Below are 18,410 nucleotides of genomic sequence, written 5' to 3'. Positions count from 1 at the left end.
ATTCACCAATCTGTCAATTCCTTCAGCATGGTTTAGACTCAAGTGAGGTTAATGGTATCATTTTTGTTTACAAGTACCACACTATTAGTATATATTTCATGGGGGTTAAAGTTAAACATAATTCTGTTCTTACCATTTTATTTATTATTCTACACAAATGATGGAAAGGAGCTGAGACTGAAGAGCAGAATAAGGTAAGAAATATTCTGCAGTGAGTGGATAATGCTTATAGACAACGAGCTCTGTATGGATACAGGTCAATATTAAAATCAATCCGATAATTGATTTGCTAAATAAACCTGCCATTAAAACGTGTAATGTGTATTTTCTTTCTTTTTAAGACATATTGATGTATCATTATGATGTATTATCATTTTTTGTATCTATGCAGAGCTTTGATTTACCTCTTTGTGGCACAGATTTTATTTTCTTTGCAAGTCACACAAAGTAATACCACAGCATCAGTTTATCAATAGACAATAAATCTTGCATTGTTCCCAGGACTATTTTAACATCTAGATACCTTTATGAGAGTAATTTGTAAAAGATATCAACATGGTATATAAAGATACATCATGAACAATTGTTGTGGAAGCTTTCTGTGTTTGTTTTGTTCATGTTAAGTATACAACAGTCATGTCACAAATTGTGATTTTCTATTTTACTGCCTCTTTTGTGCTTAGACAACACTATATCCTTAAAATGTGTGACAAAAATATTTCTAAAGATAAATAGCACAAAACCAAAGGAAATGCATGAGTATATATTAAAAAGACAAAGTAAAAATTTGGTACAAAGAATATTTCAGCAGGGCTATCAGTGTATGCTTAGCATGGACACCAAGTAACTGTCATAGCATTAATTTCTGTCTGAATTACAGTCCTTAGCAAAAATGGTACCTTATCAAATAGCTTTTTGTAGAATATATACAGAGCTGATGCAGAAAAAATACATCTCCTAATCCAGAGGAGTCTAAAATTAGATTATTTTGCTAATATCCTAAAAGTGAGATACCTGTCTGAGCTTTAGCTACACTCAGCTGATAGATCAGGATAATTTAGCTTCCTGCAGGGATCTTGTTTTTAAAAGATTCAGTGATCATGTTCATTTGTGCTGAATAAGCCCCCTCTGGTTACACTGTTGTAGTTTGTTTTAATGACTGGCTTGAAGGACAAGCACCCGGCCCAAACTAGGATGAAACACTGGTGCATCTCATGCTTAAAATAACATTGCTTTCAGACTTGGAGCTGGCCAGTATAACATTATAGAAGAAAACACTAGCTTACCTCTTTTTCTTCAAGGAGGTATCATTAGAGCTTAATGGGAGAGAAGCTGGTCTCTTGCAGTTCCTTCCAGAGGTGTACTGTGGATTTAATATCACCATTACACATTTGAAAAGCTTGTATTCTTATTACAGCTCTCTGTACCTTATCCCACATATCCTGTGATCTTAGGTGTAACCTACACAAGACAGGCTTCCTAGTGGAAGGGTTAATATAAACTCCATATATATGTACATGTCCAATAACAAAACACCAAAATAAAGGCTTTACTCTCATTTATTTACCTAAACATAGAAGAGTAACGTGAGATCAGATATTAAGGATGTTTTTCTGTTTAAATAGGCCATTCAGTCAGGCCTAGCTGCTCTCTCATAAAACAAAGATTTAATTGGTAAGACTGCAGCTTTGTACCTTCTACAATATTAACTGTGTGTGTGTGTGTGTGTGTGTGTGTGTGTATGTTTAAACTTTTAATTCATGTTCATGTTGGTTAAGTCCTCAACAAGTTTTGAGTTATGCCCTTGCACTTAGATAACCTTTGAAATAAGATATGGATATTTATTTATTCCTTCTGATGTTAAAAACTTTTTTAGCTGTCCTTTTTTTTTTTTTTTTTTTTTAAGAAGTCTGACAACATTACGTCTTCTTTTAGTTTTGTCACATTCCCTTCAGACAAGGAACAAGTCTGTTTACTCTTCAACCTACTTTTTAATCTTTTTATCTGTCTGTATTTTTGTATTCTTGTGAAGTAATGACAACTATAATGAATGTAGTATTTCAAATGTTAAACATGGTTTGGTTTACTGTACAGTTGCTCGATCTTGCTATGTACTCCAGCTTTCTATTGGCCATGTTTAACAACAAAAATGGATTAAGCAACTTCCTGCATCCTCAGCAATTTTTTTTCTGCACTACGTAAGTCTCTCCCCTCCCCTCTCCCCCCATTTTGTATCGTATTATATGTTATCATACCAGCCTTTGGGTCTTTTGTTGTATTACTTTAATGCCACTGCCATTTCTTGATTAAACTGTTTCAATTGATCAGCCATCTCCCATGGAAATCTCTGAATCTGTTTGATTTATGGCTTGCCCTTCTCTGCTCGCTCACCATAATTATTTTCTTCAAATGCAGTCCATCTGCCCATTAATGAATCATTTCCCCAGTCAGTGGTTTGAAAGCTCAGTCCTATTTAATCCACATGCCTTTCTGGAATTTGTATACTGCAGGTGTTGGGTATTGCTTTGGAACTGCCCAAAAAAGGAGCCTCAACACTCTCTGCCTTTTGATCACTTGATGCCAGCTATCCACCCATTTCAGAGCGTTTGTATTGTGAAGTGCCAAAGCACAGGCCTTAATCACTGTTTATTTTTTTTATTTTTTTTATGTATTGGTTTGTTAGATTTATCTGAGTATGTTCCAATTATTAGTTGTGATTATTTAATGATTATATTTGTTTATATAATCATTAAAGTCTCAAAGTCTCACATCAACGAGATCCACCTGTGATTAACAAGGCTACCGGACATGGCAGCCGAGAAAACAAGTATAGCTCTGTGGTGTAACTATGAGATAGAGTAACAGAGTTTGGGGAGATGTGTAAGAAGAAACAGGTCTCTTTTGAGAAATACATTCCTAGGCTCCATCTCTGCTTTCCAGAAGGACTCTTTGCTCTGTGGGAATAACAAAGACAAGTTGTACATACATTTTTTAAACTACTTACCTGTTGTGCCAAGGTGAAGCCACAAGAACCTGCTCTCTCCCAGTGAGTTTTATAGTGTTGCTGCCTGGTGGAGTCGTCCTGGAGAAGATCCGGCGGGGAGCGCGGTGTCCCAGGGGAGTCTGGAAGCCCACCTGAATGAAAAGTACTTACCTGCCATTGTCGGAGGAGCTAGGGTCTTTCTCTGAATTGAACCAAGGAGAAAAGAGTCTGAAAAGCAATAGTTCTAGGTTTAGTTTTGGTTGCTTTCTCCTTATTTTGGATTAGGTTACAGCTTTTTATTCACCCATCTTTTATTAAAGGGATTTTAGGAGAACAGATATAGATATGATAGATATTTTTCCCCTCTACCCTGTGTCAGAGAGTGACAGACTTCTTGTCCTGTGCTCTTGCTGTATTTAACCAAGAAATATTAATCAATACTTCTCACTTCCCAGGCCTGTGGGTTAGTTGGGAGGTCCCCCATCCTCAGGAGTTAATGACATGGGATGGTGTTGTCACTTTCGGTACTGATGTTGTGTTATGGTCCATGCATGGCTTATATCTTGATTAACTGAGGAAATGAGATCCGGAAGGGCCATCACATGTTGCTGGCGTATACATCAATTGTGAAACTGTGAATTAAAAGAATCTTTCACTGCACCGATAACCATCCCACATAGCTGGCCATGCGAAACACGGCCATTCAGGCCTCTCCAGAAGAAACAAAACATATTTATGAAATTGGATCAGACGGGCTTAATCAGAATAGGACAGTGCTCTCCAAGCTGAGGTTTGTGTGCGGGGAGGAGGAAAATAAAAATTCACGTATGAGAGTTGTGTTTTCATCTGTAAATTGCAGACCTCTCCCTCTAGCTATTCCGATTCTAGCCTCTGTACTTTATCGTCTGATGTCCCCCGCTTTGCCCCTAGCTTCCCCATCTGGCTTCACAGCACAATACTTCCATGTGTAATATAAAGGCCTCACTCCGTAACTATTCCTATTCTAGCCTCTGTATCGTGCTCTCTGATGTACATTTCTACCCCGGCACACTGGGAGGGAGACTTCAGAAAAAAGTCTGACAGCGTTCTTGCATTTTCAGCTCCTTGTTGGACCATGAATCATAAAATCCCTTTGAACATGTAGAGATACAACAACAATAGGTAACCTAAGCATCTCTGAATAATTCTCATAATTCTCTAAGAAAGAAAACTTTTTACCAAAGGAACGCACCAACTGTAAGAGGGATCGAACGGAAAATGTTTACCAGTGCAGGTAAGGTTGGGGTTTAGAAGATATTTTCTCTCACTAAAACGCAAACTCTAATGCCATGATTGTGAAAGAGTTTGAATAGAATCAGCATTTCATCAAAGTCTGTCTGGAGTCGCATAACAGCTGCATTATGGGTACATTTGACCCAATAATAATAATCAATGCAACAAGTTACATAGAATCAAGATGTTAAAACGTGGCGACACTTATTGCAACTGTAGGATCAGTTATAAAAGATAACTGTATCAGAACTCCTTTCCACTGTGTGGTGATGTAGTGGGAATATATACAAGTAAATAAGTAATTAAGCACATATGTCAATAAATAAAGAAATCTTAAAAATCTTTTTTTTTTGTTGTTGTGCTAAAATACTAGTAGCTGAAAATAAATCATATTTCTTTAGTGGACATATTTTCATCCAAAGTCATTGTGGATTATTGTATTCAGTTTGATTTAATTAGGACAGTTATTACTTAAAAGTATATATAGAAGTATATATGGTCCACATCCACATTTTTGTTTGTTTGTTTGTTTTCAGCAAAGCGAACCGGCAAACCAGTGTTTCTATCCGGTGCTTTAAGTCAGCTTCCTGTTTTTGAAGTCTCGGACATAAAACAATCAGAAGCAAGAACATATATCAGTCATCCCTCTAAGGTTTTACAGATGAGAGCTCGCCACCTGCTGTGCTGTCATATGATGTACTGCCTCCTGAAGAAATGCATTATTCTGTTTAGGATAGGAACGTTAAGGCAGGGTCAAGACTATAAAAAGGCATTAGCATTTTCAGATCTCTTTGTAGTTAGGAAAATATTTTTAAAAGATCATTAAAAAACTTTCAAATCGTGCTTTTTGAACCTTTGTTATAAAAATGCTATTACAGAAACCCAACACAAACCTAAAAGAAAGATTTAATTTTATATATAGGGCACCTACACTAGGCTATGCCTCATTTTCTGGAGTTTGAACGATGCTCTGAACTTGATGTCTTTATTATGGCATTTGCTTGTTCAATGTGGGCCATGTACCGGGAGGGCCAACCAAAAAGCTTCAAGAGGCAACAAGATGAGTGACGGAAAAACATGCAAGAGATTTTTTTTAATTGTCATGCAGCGCCTATGATAAAACATGGGACGCTGAAGTGGGAGACTGCTGATGTTTTTTGCCAGCACCCACACAGGAGATAGTAAAAATAGAAAGTATTGGACCATTCATTTCTTCAGCATCACAAAACACAGTGGCTTTAAAACCTAAGCAGGCACTAAATTGGACTCTCTTTCATAGAAAATCTAAAACATGGCTTTATTTCTACTTACATTTTTCCTTTCCCACCAGAAAATCGGCTAAGAACAACAGAACAAAACCAGAATAGTACACATACTGCAGCCTAATTTGTATATTTAAAGTACCCATCTGAATTGCTTAGGCTGTCTTCAATGAATCACCACAGGAATCACTCATTTGAGCCCCCTACTGTCTCCATTTACACTGTGATTCATCCCTGATCAACCCCTTCGCCAAAAGGCACGCTCTCAAACTGTTCTTTCACGCTGCGTTCAGCATGTTTGGTCAATTACAGTTAGATGTGCGAGTCGAGGAATTTAAATTGCACCCGAACATTATGCAATGGCGTTTCCTAAGCCCATCTCTTTGTTGCTGTCAGTCCTAATGAAGCTCATGTGGTTCATTTGCATCAGTGTCATACATTACACAACAACCAGCTTAGCCACTCTTCTGAATTTATACAAGGAAGGCTGCAAATCCGTTTGACTGCGAGTTCACTCCGCCAAATTTTGAATTAAGAAATGTTATCTCAAGTCAAGCATGAAAAAACAAACTCCAGTTTTAGAGTTACGGTCTGTTAACTTATACCATCCATATCCATACAAAAGAGCTGCTCTCCAACTACAGGGAAAGGTGATATTTGAATTGGCTTATTATATTGGAATTGGCCACATGCTGTTTTGGCCAACAAGTCACCAAGAGACTAGTTTGCATAAATAGAAAGCATTTACATATAGCATGAGAAAATCCCTCAGCTGTACATGAGCAGGTCAAAACAATGTGTTCATCAAAACATTTTCCTAGAATTGTACAAGGAAGGGAGAAATCAGACATAACCCGAGGATGTGTAATATCTATTTAAAAAGAGTACAATAGAATAAATATATTTTACTGGGATTTTACTTCAGCTAGTGCCATTGAACTATTCTTTCTGCCCGAAATGTATGGTGAGTTTATGCATATGTTTACAAAACATACATGGGTGCATTTACCAGCCCAAACCAAACTGATATGTATGGAAATGTATTATTTTTACACACTAGAAATGTGTAAGATTACCTTTTCATAATTTCTGGATTTTACCTAGAGGAATGACCCTTATGGAAAACAAAATAGAGTAATATTGTCATCTTTAAAAACGATGTGGGATTTTTACTTCCTGGAGTTTCTCAGCAATCTCTGACTGATCCTCTGTACATCATGCAGACCTGTATTTGGATACAGAGAGACAGCTTGGCGGGGAATCAAATCAGAAAAGTATGAAATGAACGGAGAGCCCCATGCTGAGCTCCCAAGTTGTTGTTGTTGGTATTATTAGTTTTTGGTGAGCAAGAGATTATTGGAATCAATTTTGAAGAATTAAGTTGAATAATGCTATTTAATCTGCTATTTTAGTTTCCTACAGTACCCCATTGTAGTTAGTGTTAAATGGCCAAAGCCTGAAGAATAACTGCAACTTACACTTTAAAGTATATGGGTGAGACCCATTTCCTCTGTAAATGCTGCTACGAGTTTCCTGTGTATGTTTCACTGAAAATAGGTCCTTTTCAAAGACACATGTGAAACATACAAGAGATACATGGGATCGAAATAAGAATGATTCCACAGCTGAAATCTGTGCTTGATATATATCCAGGACTATACAATTAACATATATATATATCCCCAAGTGATTGATTTCATAAACCTACATACATATAATTTGAATTCCAGCTCACTGACAGATTTTGTCATTAGAACGTCTAATAACCCACCTTGTTCTGCCTCCAGCCTTTCATTGTGACGCAACAAATTCCCCTTGAGTGAGACCCTCACATCCGAGAACACACCGAGTCTTCTCAGTTCCTGTTCAGATTTCTCATTAGACAATCTTTAGGTTTGTGCTTTGCTTTAAACTATGAAAAGAAAATGACCATAAAAGAAAAATCTACTTTTAGGCAAAATTATTATTATTATTTGTTTAATTTGCATTTCCTGGGCATTTGCTCATTTAATTAGAGTCACAGCGATATTCTGGTATCACGTGAGTGTGTCTATATTTAATTATTTTCCACAAGCAAACTATGGTGGCTAGTACATACCTAAAGCACTATTTGCAGATGATTTCATTCATTAAAACGGATCAAAATGATCAAAGCAGCATTTGAAAAGTTTAAATACATATGGTAAAGTGTTTAATTCCTTTGAGGGATGCACAATCCAAATCATACAACAAGTAGCAAGGCTTCAGCCAACTTCAGCTGGCCAGTCCACCAGGATTGTGCTGTTCTGCAGACTGCTGTGCACGTCTCTATAATGTGATCAGTTACAGCTGGCGTATCTCTGTGCTGATGAGGGTCTCCCTGGGCCGACCTCCTGCCGAGCTGTACCCTGCCTGATCCACAGGCACATGATCAGAGAGAGGAGCCCCCCCACTGTGAAGATGTTCACATCTTGGAGCCCTGCTCTGATCTCCCAAATTGCAGGACTCGCATCTGCTGACAAGACACTAACCGACTTGGATTTAATTTGCCAGTGCGCTTCTGGAGTCAGAACGGTTTACCCTGAAATCCTTTCATGATCCTTCATCACCTAATACTTACAATTACTGATTCTGATTCCAGTTTACTGGCAACAAGACAGCCCTGCTAGATTACCTCTTTAAAGAGCAGCTGAAATCAGTCGTAGCTTCGTGATATTTGCTTAAAGCTACAGCTGGAAGAAGCTGGGATGTTTGGTCACATATTTTAGGCACATAAGTGTTCACTGGAATCAGAAACACAACCTCAGAGGGAAACACAAACCCGACACCCACTCTTCAAAAATACTTCAAAGATTACAGGGCACTGAGAGTGAAAAGGGAGGGGTAAGATCAATAAATAAATAAGAAGTTAAAGAATCTTTATATCTGGATTTTTGACTTATCAAAAGGCATTTAGAATTTGACAAGGCTAGAAATAGCTACTGAATTCAAAAGACAGCTTCAGACAAGAAAGGGGGTGGGGGGGCTGGATGGATTTGATATTTCCCAAGCTGTCCAATTTCCCAATTCCAAATATTCTCTAGATGGATGCTGCCACTTTGATATATACAAGAAAGCTTTCGAGTCAACATTTCTCATGTTTAGGGAAAAACAAAAGATAACCACTTTGGTAGACTGCTAACTCCTGCTACCTTTGGATGCTGTTCAACAGGATGGGAATCACATTGCCTATTATACAAAGGGTACATCATGTGAAAGTAGGATATAAAACTTTGTGGCATGGCTATAAAACAGAATCTCAAAACCAAAAATCAGGAACAGAATAACAAAAGAATAGATAGGTTGCTGAAAATCATTAAGGATGGATGAGAAATTACAGAACTTAAACACACAAAAGGGCCCAGTGCATCAGTTGACTATTCAATGGCAATCCAGGGTAAATGTTTTATTAATCGCAGATCATCATATAAAATTTTGAAATTAAATGCTAACAACTAGGCAGATACATAATTTCCAATTGTACCCTAAATGTGATTTTAATATAATGTGGTACACCACACAACAAACAAATGTTGAAATCGATTTCTGAGCATGTTTGAACAGCAGGACAGTTCAAACCTTTAATGAAAATACTTTTATTTAACATTCAGAAATTCATTTAACATTCCTGCAGTCTTTGTTTGCTTAATCACATCAACCTCACCAGCAGTAGCTCACAGCTGTCAGCCAATGCAGTTTTAGCCATTGAAACACACACGCAAATATATATATATAATGATATAAAATATTACACACACACACACACACACACACTTACAGGCGGAATGCAATTTGAAAGGGGAATGTATGTTCTGATTCTTTAATACCGATAATGACGAACACATTTCTCCATTCTGTATATTGATGAAATATTTGCCCATCAGCTCCTATAAATATAAATTATAATTATAATTTTTGTGAAAGCAGGGTTTTTCCATTTAGCATCACTGATCTAGAAGCAGCACCTGTGTGGGGACTGTGCCAACTCCTCATTGTTGCCCTAGGCCAGCTACACTCACTCCCACATCCTGGTGTTGGCCTTCAAAGGAAACTTAATTCTCTGCAAATATCAGTTCTCGTCATGTAGCAGCGGCTGTGAATCAGAAAAACATGTGGTCACAAAACAAGAAATACTGGAAAACTCTCTAGCTAAGTCATCAGATGGAAATCAGAGTATTACTACAATTTGTTAACCCATGTATTTACATAGAAAAATGTATTCTAGGATTTTTCACTAGAGGCCTAGTTTACATATTGACACACATATTGAATATAAAGTGAAAAAACACTGTGTAAAATGGAGTGTCCTGTCACTGCAAGAAAATGGTGTAATAGTCTAGCAAGTCGTTGTGCACTACACAGGAAGTGGGAAAGGAAGCAGGTACGTCTCCCTTTTCTGAACGAGTCTCCATACTCACTCGAGAGCTCCCGTCCACTTGGCCCGCCTCCGGCCTCTCCCACGTCTGATTGGACAGGATCTTCAAGACGACCAGTCCAAAGGCAACGATCAAGACGCCCAATGAGTTGGCAAAGACTGCCTCTGGGGGCAGGGCCGAGTATGGCTTCGTCACATTGCTGCCCCCTTTCCTGTAGAGACGCAGCGAAGAAACACACACAGATTCACCGAAAATGCTTCAAATTTGCATATAAAAGCAAGCACTTACAAGAAAACACGTCTCCTGTAAGGATCATTAGATTTTAGATCATTGTGCTTGGATTTTCTGCTGAACAAAATGGACCGCTCAAAATCTGCAACTCCTATACAATTCAAAGACAAGCATTGTCCTTACACTAACACATACTCAAGATATCTGCCGTACTTGACTATACAATCCTCCCCAAATAACGAATGGGAGATATAAGATAGACAGAAGATCCGAATGCCTTGTTGACACCGAGAACTACAACACACACTATATAATTACAGCGTACATTCACACTCAACCACAGATGTACTCTCACATGCAATTAAACTGTATAATTATTATAATTAGTCACATAAATGCACAGTACCGATCAGCAATAGATACAGATGTCACACTGAAATGGAACCCCATGCACAACTAGAACTGCACCCAAAAAACGACACAACACATCCTGACACCGCAGAGCGACGAGGTGGCTTACAGAGAGAAGAAGAGCTTCTCGTTGATACCGGAGATGCAGGACACAATGCTCAGGATGAAGATGGCACTGCCCATCCACACGTGCACCGGCTTGACCAATTTGCGCAGCTCTACTGGAGAGTAGGGCAGCAGGAACACACCTAGGCCCAGAGCCCACTGTGGGAAGAGACGAAAAGAGTCTGCTACTGAAAGAACGCCTCTCTTGCACTGCGGAGCTGGGATGGTGCTACAGTTATACCAGTCTGCTGTAGAAGAGAGGGGCACCTCAGTTACCTGCGCAGTGAAGAGCACCACTGTGGAGATCCCCAGCCAGCTGTGCAGCGAGTAGACATTGGGGGTACCACCCTTGTTGTGGAAGTCAAAGACAGCGCAGAGGCCTACTATGGACATGATTAGGGCCATGAACATCAGCACAGCGTGCAGCAACTTCCAGGGCAGCTTATTCTGCCCCCAGGTCAGGGGGATTCGGTACAGCACAGCCGCTACAGCACAAAGAGAGAGATGAGTGTCTTAATGAAGTACAATATACATGTCTTTAACCAGGAGGTGGCATCCTTGCTTGCTCTTGCTTAATGCTCATGTGTACATTGTATTTATGCATGCAAAGGACAGCTGGAATGGGACATTATAACATCTTATAATGTTTTAATTAAATTCCTCAAAATCAATCAATAAACAATAATTGTATCCATGCATTTCACAGTGGCATAACATAGCAATGAAGTCAACTTTATCCCTGCCACACAGTCAGTAATAATACTCTCCACCCTTGACTCACCATTCCCATACAACACAACCAGGCCAGTCACCATCAGCACGGGATGCCAGTTAAACTGCAGCCCGGAGCCATCCCAAGCAAACCCCCCGCGCCAATGGTGGTTCCAGTAGGAGACGAATGCCACGCACAGCACCCCCAGGCACACACACACCAGGTACAACACATAGAAGAGGAGTAGTGGTCTCATACTGGAGCACCTGGGTGGGAGAAAAAGATAGAGACAGGGTGTTTACGTTAGGGGGTTTCGCACAGGCAGCCATGTGAGACTTGGGTCATGGTCTTAAAGGGAAACTTAGCTGGGTGGATAACACATTTGTACATTAAGTATTCTCCATAAGTATATACAAAATCAAAAGTATTTTGATGAATATATTTAAACATTTTTCTTTCAGAACTCTCGCGCCGAACTATGCATTTCATCAGCTGTGATGAGGTCGGCACAAGTATACGTTTTCTGAGCGCAGTCAGATCCGAAAGTAGTCCGTAAATAAGGATGTATGAGGAAATGAATGTCTTACGATTACCAGTAAATTAACAAGTGTATTGAACGATTTACTATAGTACAAATGACAAATGGCCAAGTTTGAGTATTTAAAAGGTCTATTAGCCACTTTTGAGAGTCAGCATTTTGGGACAATTTGCTTCCAGCAATTGTGCTCAGCTAACAAAATGATACATTTAAATTCCTTCAAACTGGGCGCACAAAAAGATTCCATGGATTTGTATGGCTTTGAGTGGGTAAGACATCAGGCTAAAATGCCCAAATACTTAAGTATCCCTTTAAGATGTCACTACTGGGCCATGCCATTGAGGGGCAATCGGAGGACACAATGCACAGAAGCAGACCGGTAAATAATAAATTCCCTTGAAAGAAAGGAAGTAAATCTGACTTGAGATTTATAGAGTTCAATGTCGTCTTTCCCAAAGCCATTCATGTGGAGATCTTCTACACACTCACACACAAACAGGACGACTGATGTCACACATTCAATTGCTGGAAAGGGAATATGAATCAGCTAATCACTGGACTTGTATAAGAGTGGTCAGCAAAAGACTAGTTTCAACATTAATGAACATCTACGTGGTATGGTAAACACTGGATTAAGAGCTTTTGCTGACTTGGCACGAGAAAAATAAAATGCAAATATTTTAAAAAACCTGCTTGCAGTACAAAGCTACTGCAGATTACTCAAGACTCAATTCCATTTACTTCCAACAGAGAGCATCAGAGATCTTCCTTTGGAAAGTGCAGCACAGCCAGCTTCACAAACCTCTGTGAAGTTGATTCAGTTTTCCTTATTCCTTATTTTTCAAAAAATAAGTAATGGTTCCTTAAAAATAAGTAATGATTAAATATTTATTTTCCACTGTTTCTCAATAAATTAATAATGGATACTTATTTCTTGTTATTATTGTCAATTTTTCTGCCAAATAAGTAATTTTTAGGCCTACTTATTTTTTATATCTGATTTGGGGTTCTTGAAAAATAAGTAATGGTTACTCATTCCTTATTCCTTATTTCATAAATAATGGATACTTATTTCGTATTCTTGTTTTCAGATTTTCAACAAAATTTTTGAACCAGTTTCCAAAAAAAGGAATGGGCTCATTCCTTAATTCTGATTTGTAAAAATATGTAATGGTTATTTATTCCTTATTTCCGTTTCCCGGTTTTCGAAATATAGCCTAAGTAACGGTTACTTATTTTTAAATTTCCTTGTTGGTTACTTTTTCAGTTTGCCTGGTTTTCAACGTTTTTGTGCTTTCTGCATTGTCATAGACCCCTGCCCCTTTTTGTAACTGTTACTCTGTATTAAAATAGATGAATTGACAAAACTCATGTAGTGGGCTTATTTGGAGCATACATGGGCTTAAATGGTAAATCACGTACCCATTATGCTCAGTCAGAACTTTTCACATTTTTAATAATATATCTTTATTTAATTATTTTGAAAATATAAAAGTGACGTAAAATAGCTTCACATGAGGGATTCATCTTTCATTTTCTCATCACTTCTCTTCCAGAAACCAGTGAATTATGTCTTTAAAATGTCTCAACTTAGATTTTGGTGGGCTTAATAGGTACACTTACCTTATCCATTATTAATTTATCAAGAAACAGTGAAAAAATGTAATATTTAAAAATTACTTATTTTGAGAAATCATTACATATTTTAATAAAAATAAGGAATAAGGAACCATTACTTATTTTTGAAAAATAAGGAATAGGCCTAAGGAATAAGTAATCTACTTCACGGAGGTGCTTCACTGTGGTGCATTCATTCTGATATACATTAATTATGTGGACTAACCTTTAGGCATCTCTCTGAATCAGGAACAAGCAATGGCTAAAGAATCTAGTACAATGAGGAAAAACAACTAATCAATGAACATTTAGTGCTGTGAAGATTTTTAAAATTGTGCACTGGACGGCATTGCAAGTACGTCAGAGGACCTGACTGCTTAAAACGAACACGAGTACAAACACAGAATGCTTACGAAGCAAGATTTTATCACTGCAAGGATCGCTTCTGTAAGCTGCTATCATCAAACCAGGCGCAATGCTAGTAATATCATCATCGTCTCAGAACTGGCTGGAGAAAGTGTCAGATCTAAGGGCAGCAAAACTGAGTGACCTGGTGGAGTTGATGATTCACAACAGAGACATTTGACTCTGGTTTTCTGTGTGGCACGTTGAAGTGAATACTTTTCGTTTCACTGCAAAGGATCTGCAGCAGCTATAATAATCAGCACCCAGACTGAGCAGTTACACAGCTTTCCCTGGATAGAGTGTTCTTATAGGAAAAGCTTCAGAGATTGCCCAGTTAATAATAAATCATAATTATTATTTGTGTTCAGATCAGTTATATTACAGCAGCGTTATAACCGGACACAGTGATATATTATGCTCTAGTTATTCAACTACAATTAAGAGTAACATCAACTACTGTAGTATTATGTACTAGTGAAAAGTAGCTATTTGTTCTTGCCATTGAGAAACAGTATCCTGATTTCTGACAATTAGAATAGCAGAATTTAAGCCCAGAATTGAAAACAAACAGTAATATCATGATTGCTGTAAAATGACAACAGAATATTTTGTCACATAATCCTTAAAAGAAACCCTAAAAGAATAAATATTGTACAGAGCCAAATCGAATATAAAAACAAAAGACAGTAGGCAAGGGAAAGTCCCTCAACAAGCAAATGTACTGCTCACAGACTACCACTTTTAGTACACTTTTAAAATCCTGCAGTTCACTCACTCCGTTTCTTTATGTCCACACTGCAGGGACTCTGCCTCTGTGTGCCTCTTCTGTTCTCTCTTCCCAAGACCTTCCAATACATATAGTTGTATCTCTTATCAGACTCGACCCTATTTCACTCTTTCTCTCCGTCTCTTAACTACACTCCTTTTGAGTCTTGCTTCTTGTTTCCATTCATCCACCCCTCTGGTGCAGCCTTCCTCTTTTGTGTTCACTTACTTCTCTCTTTCACTTTACTTTTTTCAGCTCGCCTGACATCTCTCTCTCTCTTCAGTCACTGCCTCCCCTCCACCTTTCCTCACTTCGCCCCCCCCCCCACCCCCCACCCCCACCCACCTCTCTGAAGTTTCCCCTCTATTTTAGGGCTAGAGAGAGTGAGTGACTATTTGTCACACCATAACAACCCACCAGCGCAGAGAGAGGCAGGTGACTGGAACTGAAATTTGAGACTGCTTCCTCATTCTCTCACACAGCTGTGTCCTATGTAACTGGGGGGGGGGCTTAAGCAGCATTCGAGGAGCATAAAAAGTATACAAATTCATGATCTCGAGTGCACTATCAATCTCAAGTAATTGACTCGAGGGACTTGTGTGCCAGCTATGCTTCTCTGTTACACAAGTGTTTGATAACTTGAGTGATTTAGATTTTATTTTTTTCCGCCCGCTTATAAAACCTGTATCACTGTCACGACCTTCCCCAAGGCAAATCCTGTATCCTGTTTACTTGATATGACTATTTCCACAAAGTCACATATAATTACAGATTCTTAAATGGCAAAGCAACTGGAAAGAATAAAAAGAAGAATAGAAGGATTAAGACCTATTATAGCCTGACCTTGCAAACCTGTATTGTTTAGTTTCAGCTATAAAAGCTCAATTTTGCTGCATTTTCATTATACCATTTATAAAGCCTTTCAATGTTTACCCATGATTGTACAAGACTTAGAGTTGAAATAAATTATCCCTAACTTAATTAGTAAATGTCATGTAAGCGCACACACAAAAGGCTTCATTTACTGGGTGTACATTCTATCACAATATCATAATTCTATCATGAGTTTAAAATTACATCTACTGAGCAAGAATGCACATGTCTGGGCTAAATCAAACCTGACATCACATACTGCATATAAATTTGGATGTTTAAGCTCAAGTTCGATTATGGGATCATGTTGTTTATTTAATTGTCGAAGAAGAGCATCAAAACCAACAGATTCATAAAAAAATGGGCCCGGCTGGATTGTGCCAAGTCATGTGGCTGCCGTGGATCACAAAGACTGTATTGTGACTCACCGAGAGCCTTCCCAATGCAAAACCTCAGCCATAAATAACCAGAGCGGCTTAACCCACTTTTACTGCGGTCTGATGAACGTCTAGCTGCTGAGGAACCACCTGCACTTGTGTGGACAGTAGAGCACGGCCCTCACCTGTATAGCATTTAATACCAGCTGCGTCTATCTACTTTCTCAGATCCCACTGAAATGTGATGGTCAGCTCACCTTATAGTGGCGAGAGCTATCACAGTGTTATTAATGCTCACTCCCACTTGCTTGCACACATTTTACTTCTGCTTTATCTCATCTGAACACAATGCCATAAAATAAATAGACTGTCGGGAGTAGCTTAAGCAACTTTGCATTTCCCCTTTTGATCTTATTTATTTTATTGTGCAAGTTTCACATGCTTCCCAGGAATTCCCAAGGGATCTTCTTGACCATGCTTGTTCAACTGGTCGAAAGGATAGCTATACTGTAGTCTTGAAAGAGTAATACAATAGTTATATGCGTCCCCCAGTTTGTAACACATGTTAGATGTGTTTATTACCCATTGCAACATATACAGCTCTGGAAAAAATTAAGAGACCATTTACCATTGATTTCTAAACTTGGAGTGGTCTCTTAATTGTTTCCAGAGCTGTAGGTAAGATGAAGATCAGATTAAAGTCACAAGTAGTTGCTAGGACTTGTCAGAAGATACATGATAATGCTCAATTAGTCATAACTGCTCTGACACAGAGTTGCAATGAAGCAACCATGCCCTTGTTGTTGCTGACCCGAGAAATAACTACACTAGAACTAGTTCAGGCCACATGTTAAGCTAATCTTAGATTTAAAGGGATAAGGCCATGGAAATCCTGCAGTCATGATTTTTGAGACTGAGTTATATAACTGAACAATCGAAGAAAACTTTTCTTGATCCATTGCGTCCAGTCAGATATAAAATAGAGGTCGCGTCCATGCAGCGCAGATGTCCGCAGTTCTGCGCAGATCTCCACAATCCCACCGATCCCATTGGTGGAGCTGCGCAGATCTGCACTGCGGCCATCTGTGCTACACGGACTGTTTTAAGGTTTGAAGTTCTAGACTTCGAGGACTAAAGAGGGGTGACAAAAATCAAGTTTCACCGCAGAGTCACATAGAGACACGATAAAACTACTACAAACAAATAAGCAGCAACAAATTCGCCCTACAATAAAACGCCACGTGTATTTTTTGTAAATAGTAGCCTATTAAAAGTCAAAGAGAAACAGGCTGCACTGACTCGGTGGGCAGTTGTCTACGATGTGACGCCCGCTGTCACAGAGGTCATTGAGTTGCAATGAGTTGTTTCATAAGTTTAAAACGACATTTCTTTATTTTGTTGTCGTTTGTTATGAAACATGTCTACTCACACTTTCTTAATATTTCATGCATCCACTGTCAAACAACCCGAAGTTCATAATACAAACCGTGTGATAATGATTCCTTAAAAAACAAAAACAAAACAAAAAACAATAATGTATGGTAAAGAATGATAAAACTGATTAAAACTGCATTACCCGCGTCTCACCAGCTGATCTGTGATGCTCCTCGCAACGCGGTCTTGGGTGCAAAGCCAGCCGGGAAATGAAGTCCGGCTTAGGTGCCTTTAGGCGCTGTGTGTTCTGTAATGCAACTTTTATAGTCATGTTTTACAATTAATGTTGTTAGCTGGGGTTAAATCTGCTTACTTACATAAATGAAAGCGCCATGAAATTAGTATGTGTTGGTTTTGTAATATTAAATACAATGACACAAGTGAAGAGTGTGAACACAAATGAATGTACTACACCACACCCCCCTGCAGTGCAAAAAGCACATTACAGTTCAATACATTAAAAAGTCATTTTTCTGTTCAAAGCCCAGTTAACGAGCAATAGATGTATACCGTCGTTTACCCTGTAGATATTTCGAACAACATTATGCATTTACTACTACTACTAATTATTATTATTATTAAGAGTAAAGATGACTAGAATAGTAGTAATAATAATAATAATAATAATAATAATAATAATAATAATAATAGCCCTCATAATAATAATAATAATAATAATAATAATAATAATAATAATAATAATAATAATAATAACGTATTTCCATTATTATTATTATTATTATTATTATTATTATTATGCAAATTGTAGTATTAGTACAAATTAAACATATAATGCACTTCAATAGCGATCAGTAGTTTATATGAAAATATGTTATTGCTTGTCTAAAAATTACTGTTTAATATAATAAAAGTGATATATTGTATACAGTGAAACCCTGTTCAGAACATCAAAAGCTCGGAAAGGGCCTTTTAACTTAAAAGGTTACTTTCCTTAATTGACTTTCTCTTTATTTTTTCTTTAGTTGGATACATGTAATGCTGTTTGTATACTTGTAACTTTATTGCTACA

General features: G+C 38.1%; 1 protein-coding gene across 3 annotated transcripts; it reads right to left on the bottom strand.

Moving 5' to 3' along the window:
* Window positions 1-8,908: 8,908 nt before the first annotated feature.
* LOC136759420 (lysosomal membrane ascorbate-dependent ferrireductase CYB561A3) lies at window positions 8,909-17,607 on the bottom strand. 3 transcript variants are annotated; one of them, XM_066714412.1, is made up of 6 exons: window positions 17,523-17,607; window positions 11,440-11,636; window positions 10,935-11,143; window positions 10,663-10,817; window positions 9,954-10,122; window positions 8,909-9,628 (listed from the first exon to the last, which is right to left on the bottom strand). In XM_066714412.1, the coding sequence occupies exons 2-6, from the start codon at window positions 11,624-11,626 to the stop codon at window positions 9,605-9,607; spliced, it is 744 nt and encodes a 247-aa protein (XP_066570509.1). In that variant the 5' UTR covers window positions 11,627-11,636; window positions 17,523-17,607; the 3' UTR covers window positions 8,909-9,604. The 3 variants fall into 3 exon arrangements, with proteins under 3 accessions (XP_066570509.1, XP_066570508.1, XP_066570510.1); XM_066714411.1 differs by lacking the exon at window positions 17,523-17,607 and adding an exon at window positions 14,706-15,007; XM_066714413.1 differs by lacking the exon at window positions 17,523-17,607 and adding an exon at window positions 14,925-14,994.
* Window positions 17,608-18,410: the final 803 nt, after the last annotated feature.

The sequence above is a fragment of the Amia ocellicauda genome, chromosome 9 (genome assembly GCF_036373705.1).
Source record: "Amia ocellicauda isolate fAmiCal2 chromosome 9, fAmiCal2.hap1, whole genome shotgun sequence".
NCBI lineage: Eukaryota > Metazoa > Chordata > Actinopteri > Amiiformes > Amiidae > Amia > Amia ocellicauda.
The sequence above is the reverse complement of the archived record's forward strand: the minus strand, read 5'-3'. Positions and strand labels throughout refer to the sequence as shown.

What these genes read in the sequence shown, in the direction of transcription:
- LOC136759420 (XM_066714412.1), bottom strand. Translation starts at nt 11,626, where the DNA reads ATGAGACCACTACTCCTCTTCTATGTGTTGTACCTGGTGTGTGTGTGC. An exon ending in TGGTGCTCTTCACTGCGCAG is followed by an intron (nt 10,818 to 10,934) that starts GTAACTGAGGTG and finishes CTCTTCCCACAG; the next exon opens with TGGGCTCTGGGCCTAGGTGT. An exon ending in GAGAAGCTCTTCTTCTCTCT is followed by an intron (nt 10,123 to 10,662) that starts GTAAGCCACCTC and finishes GCGTCTCTACAG; the next exon opens with GAAAGGGGGCAGCAATGTGA.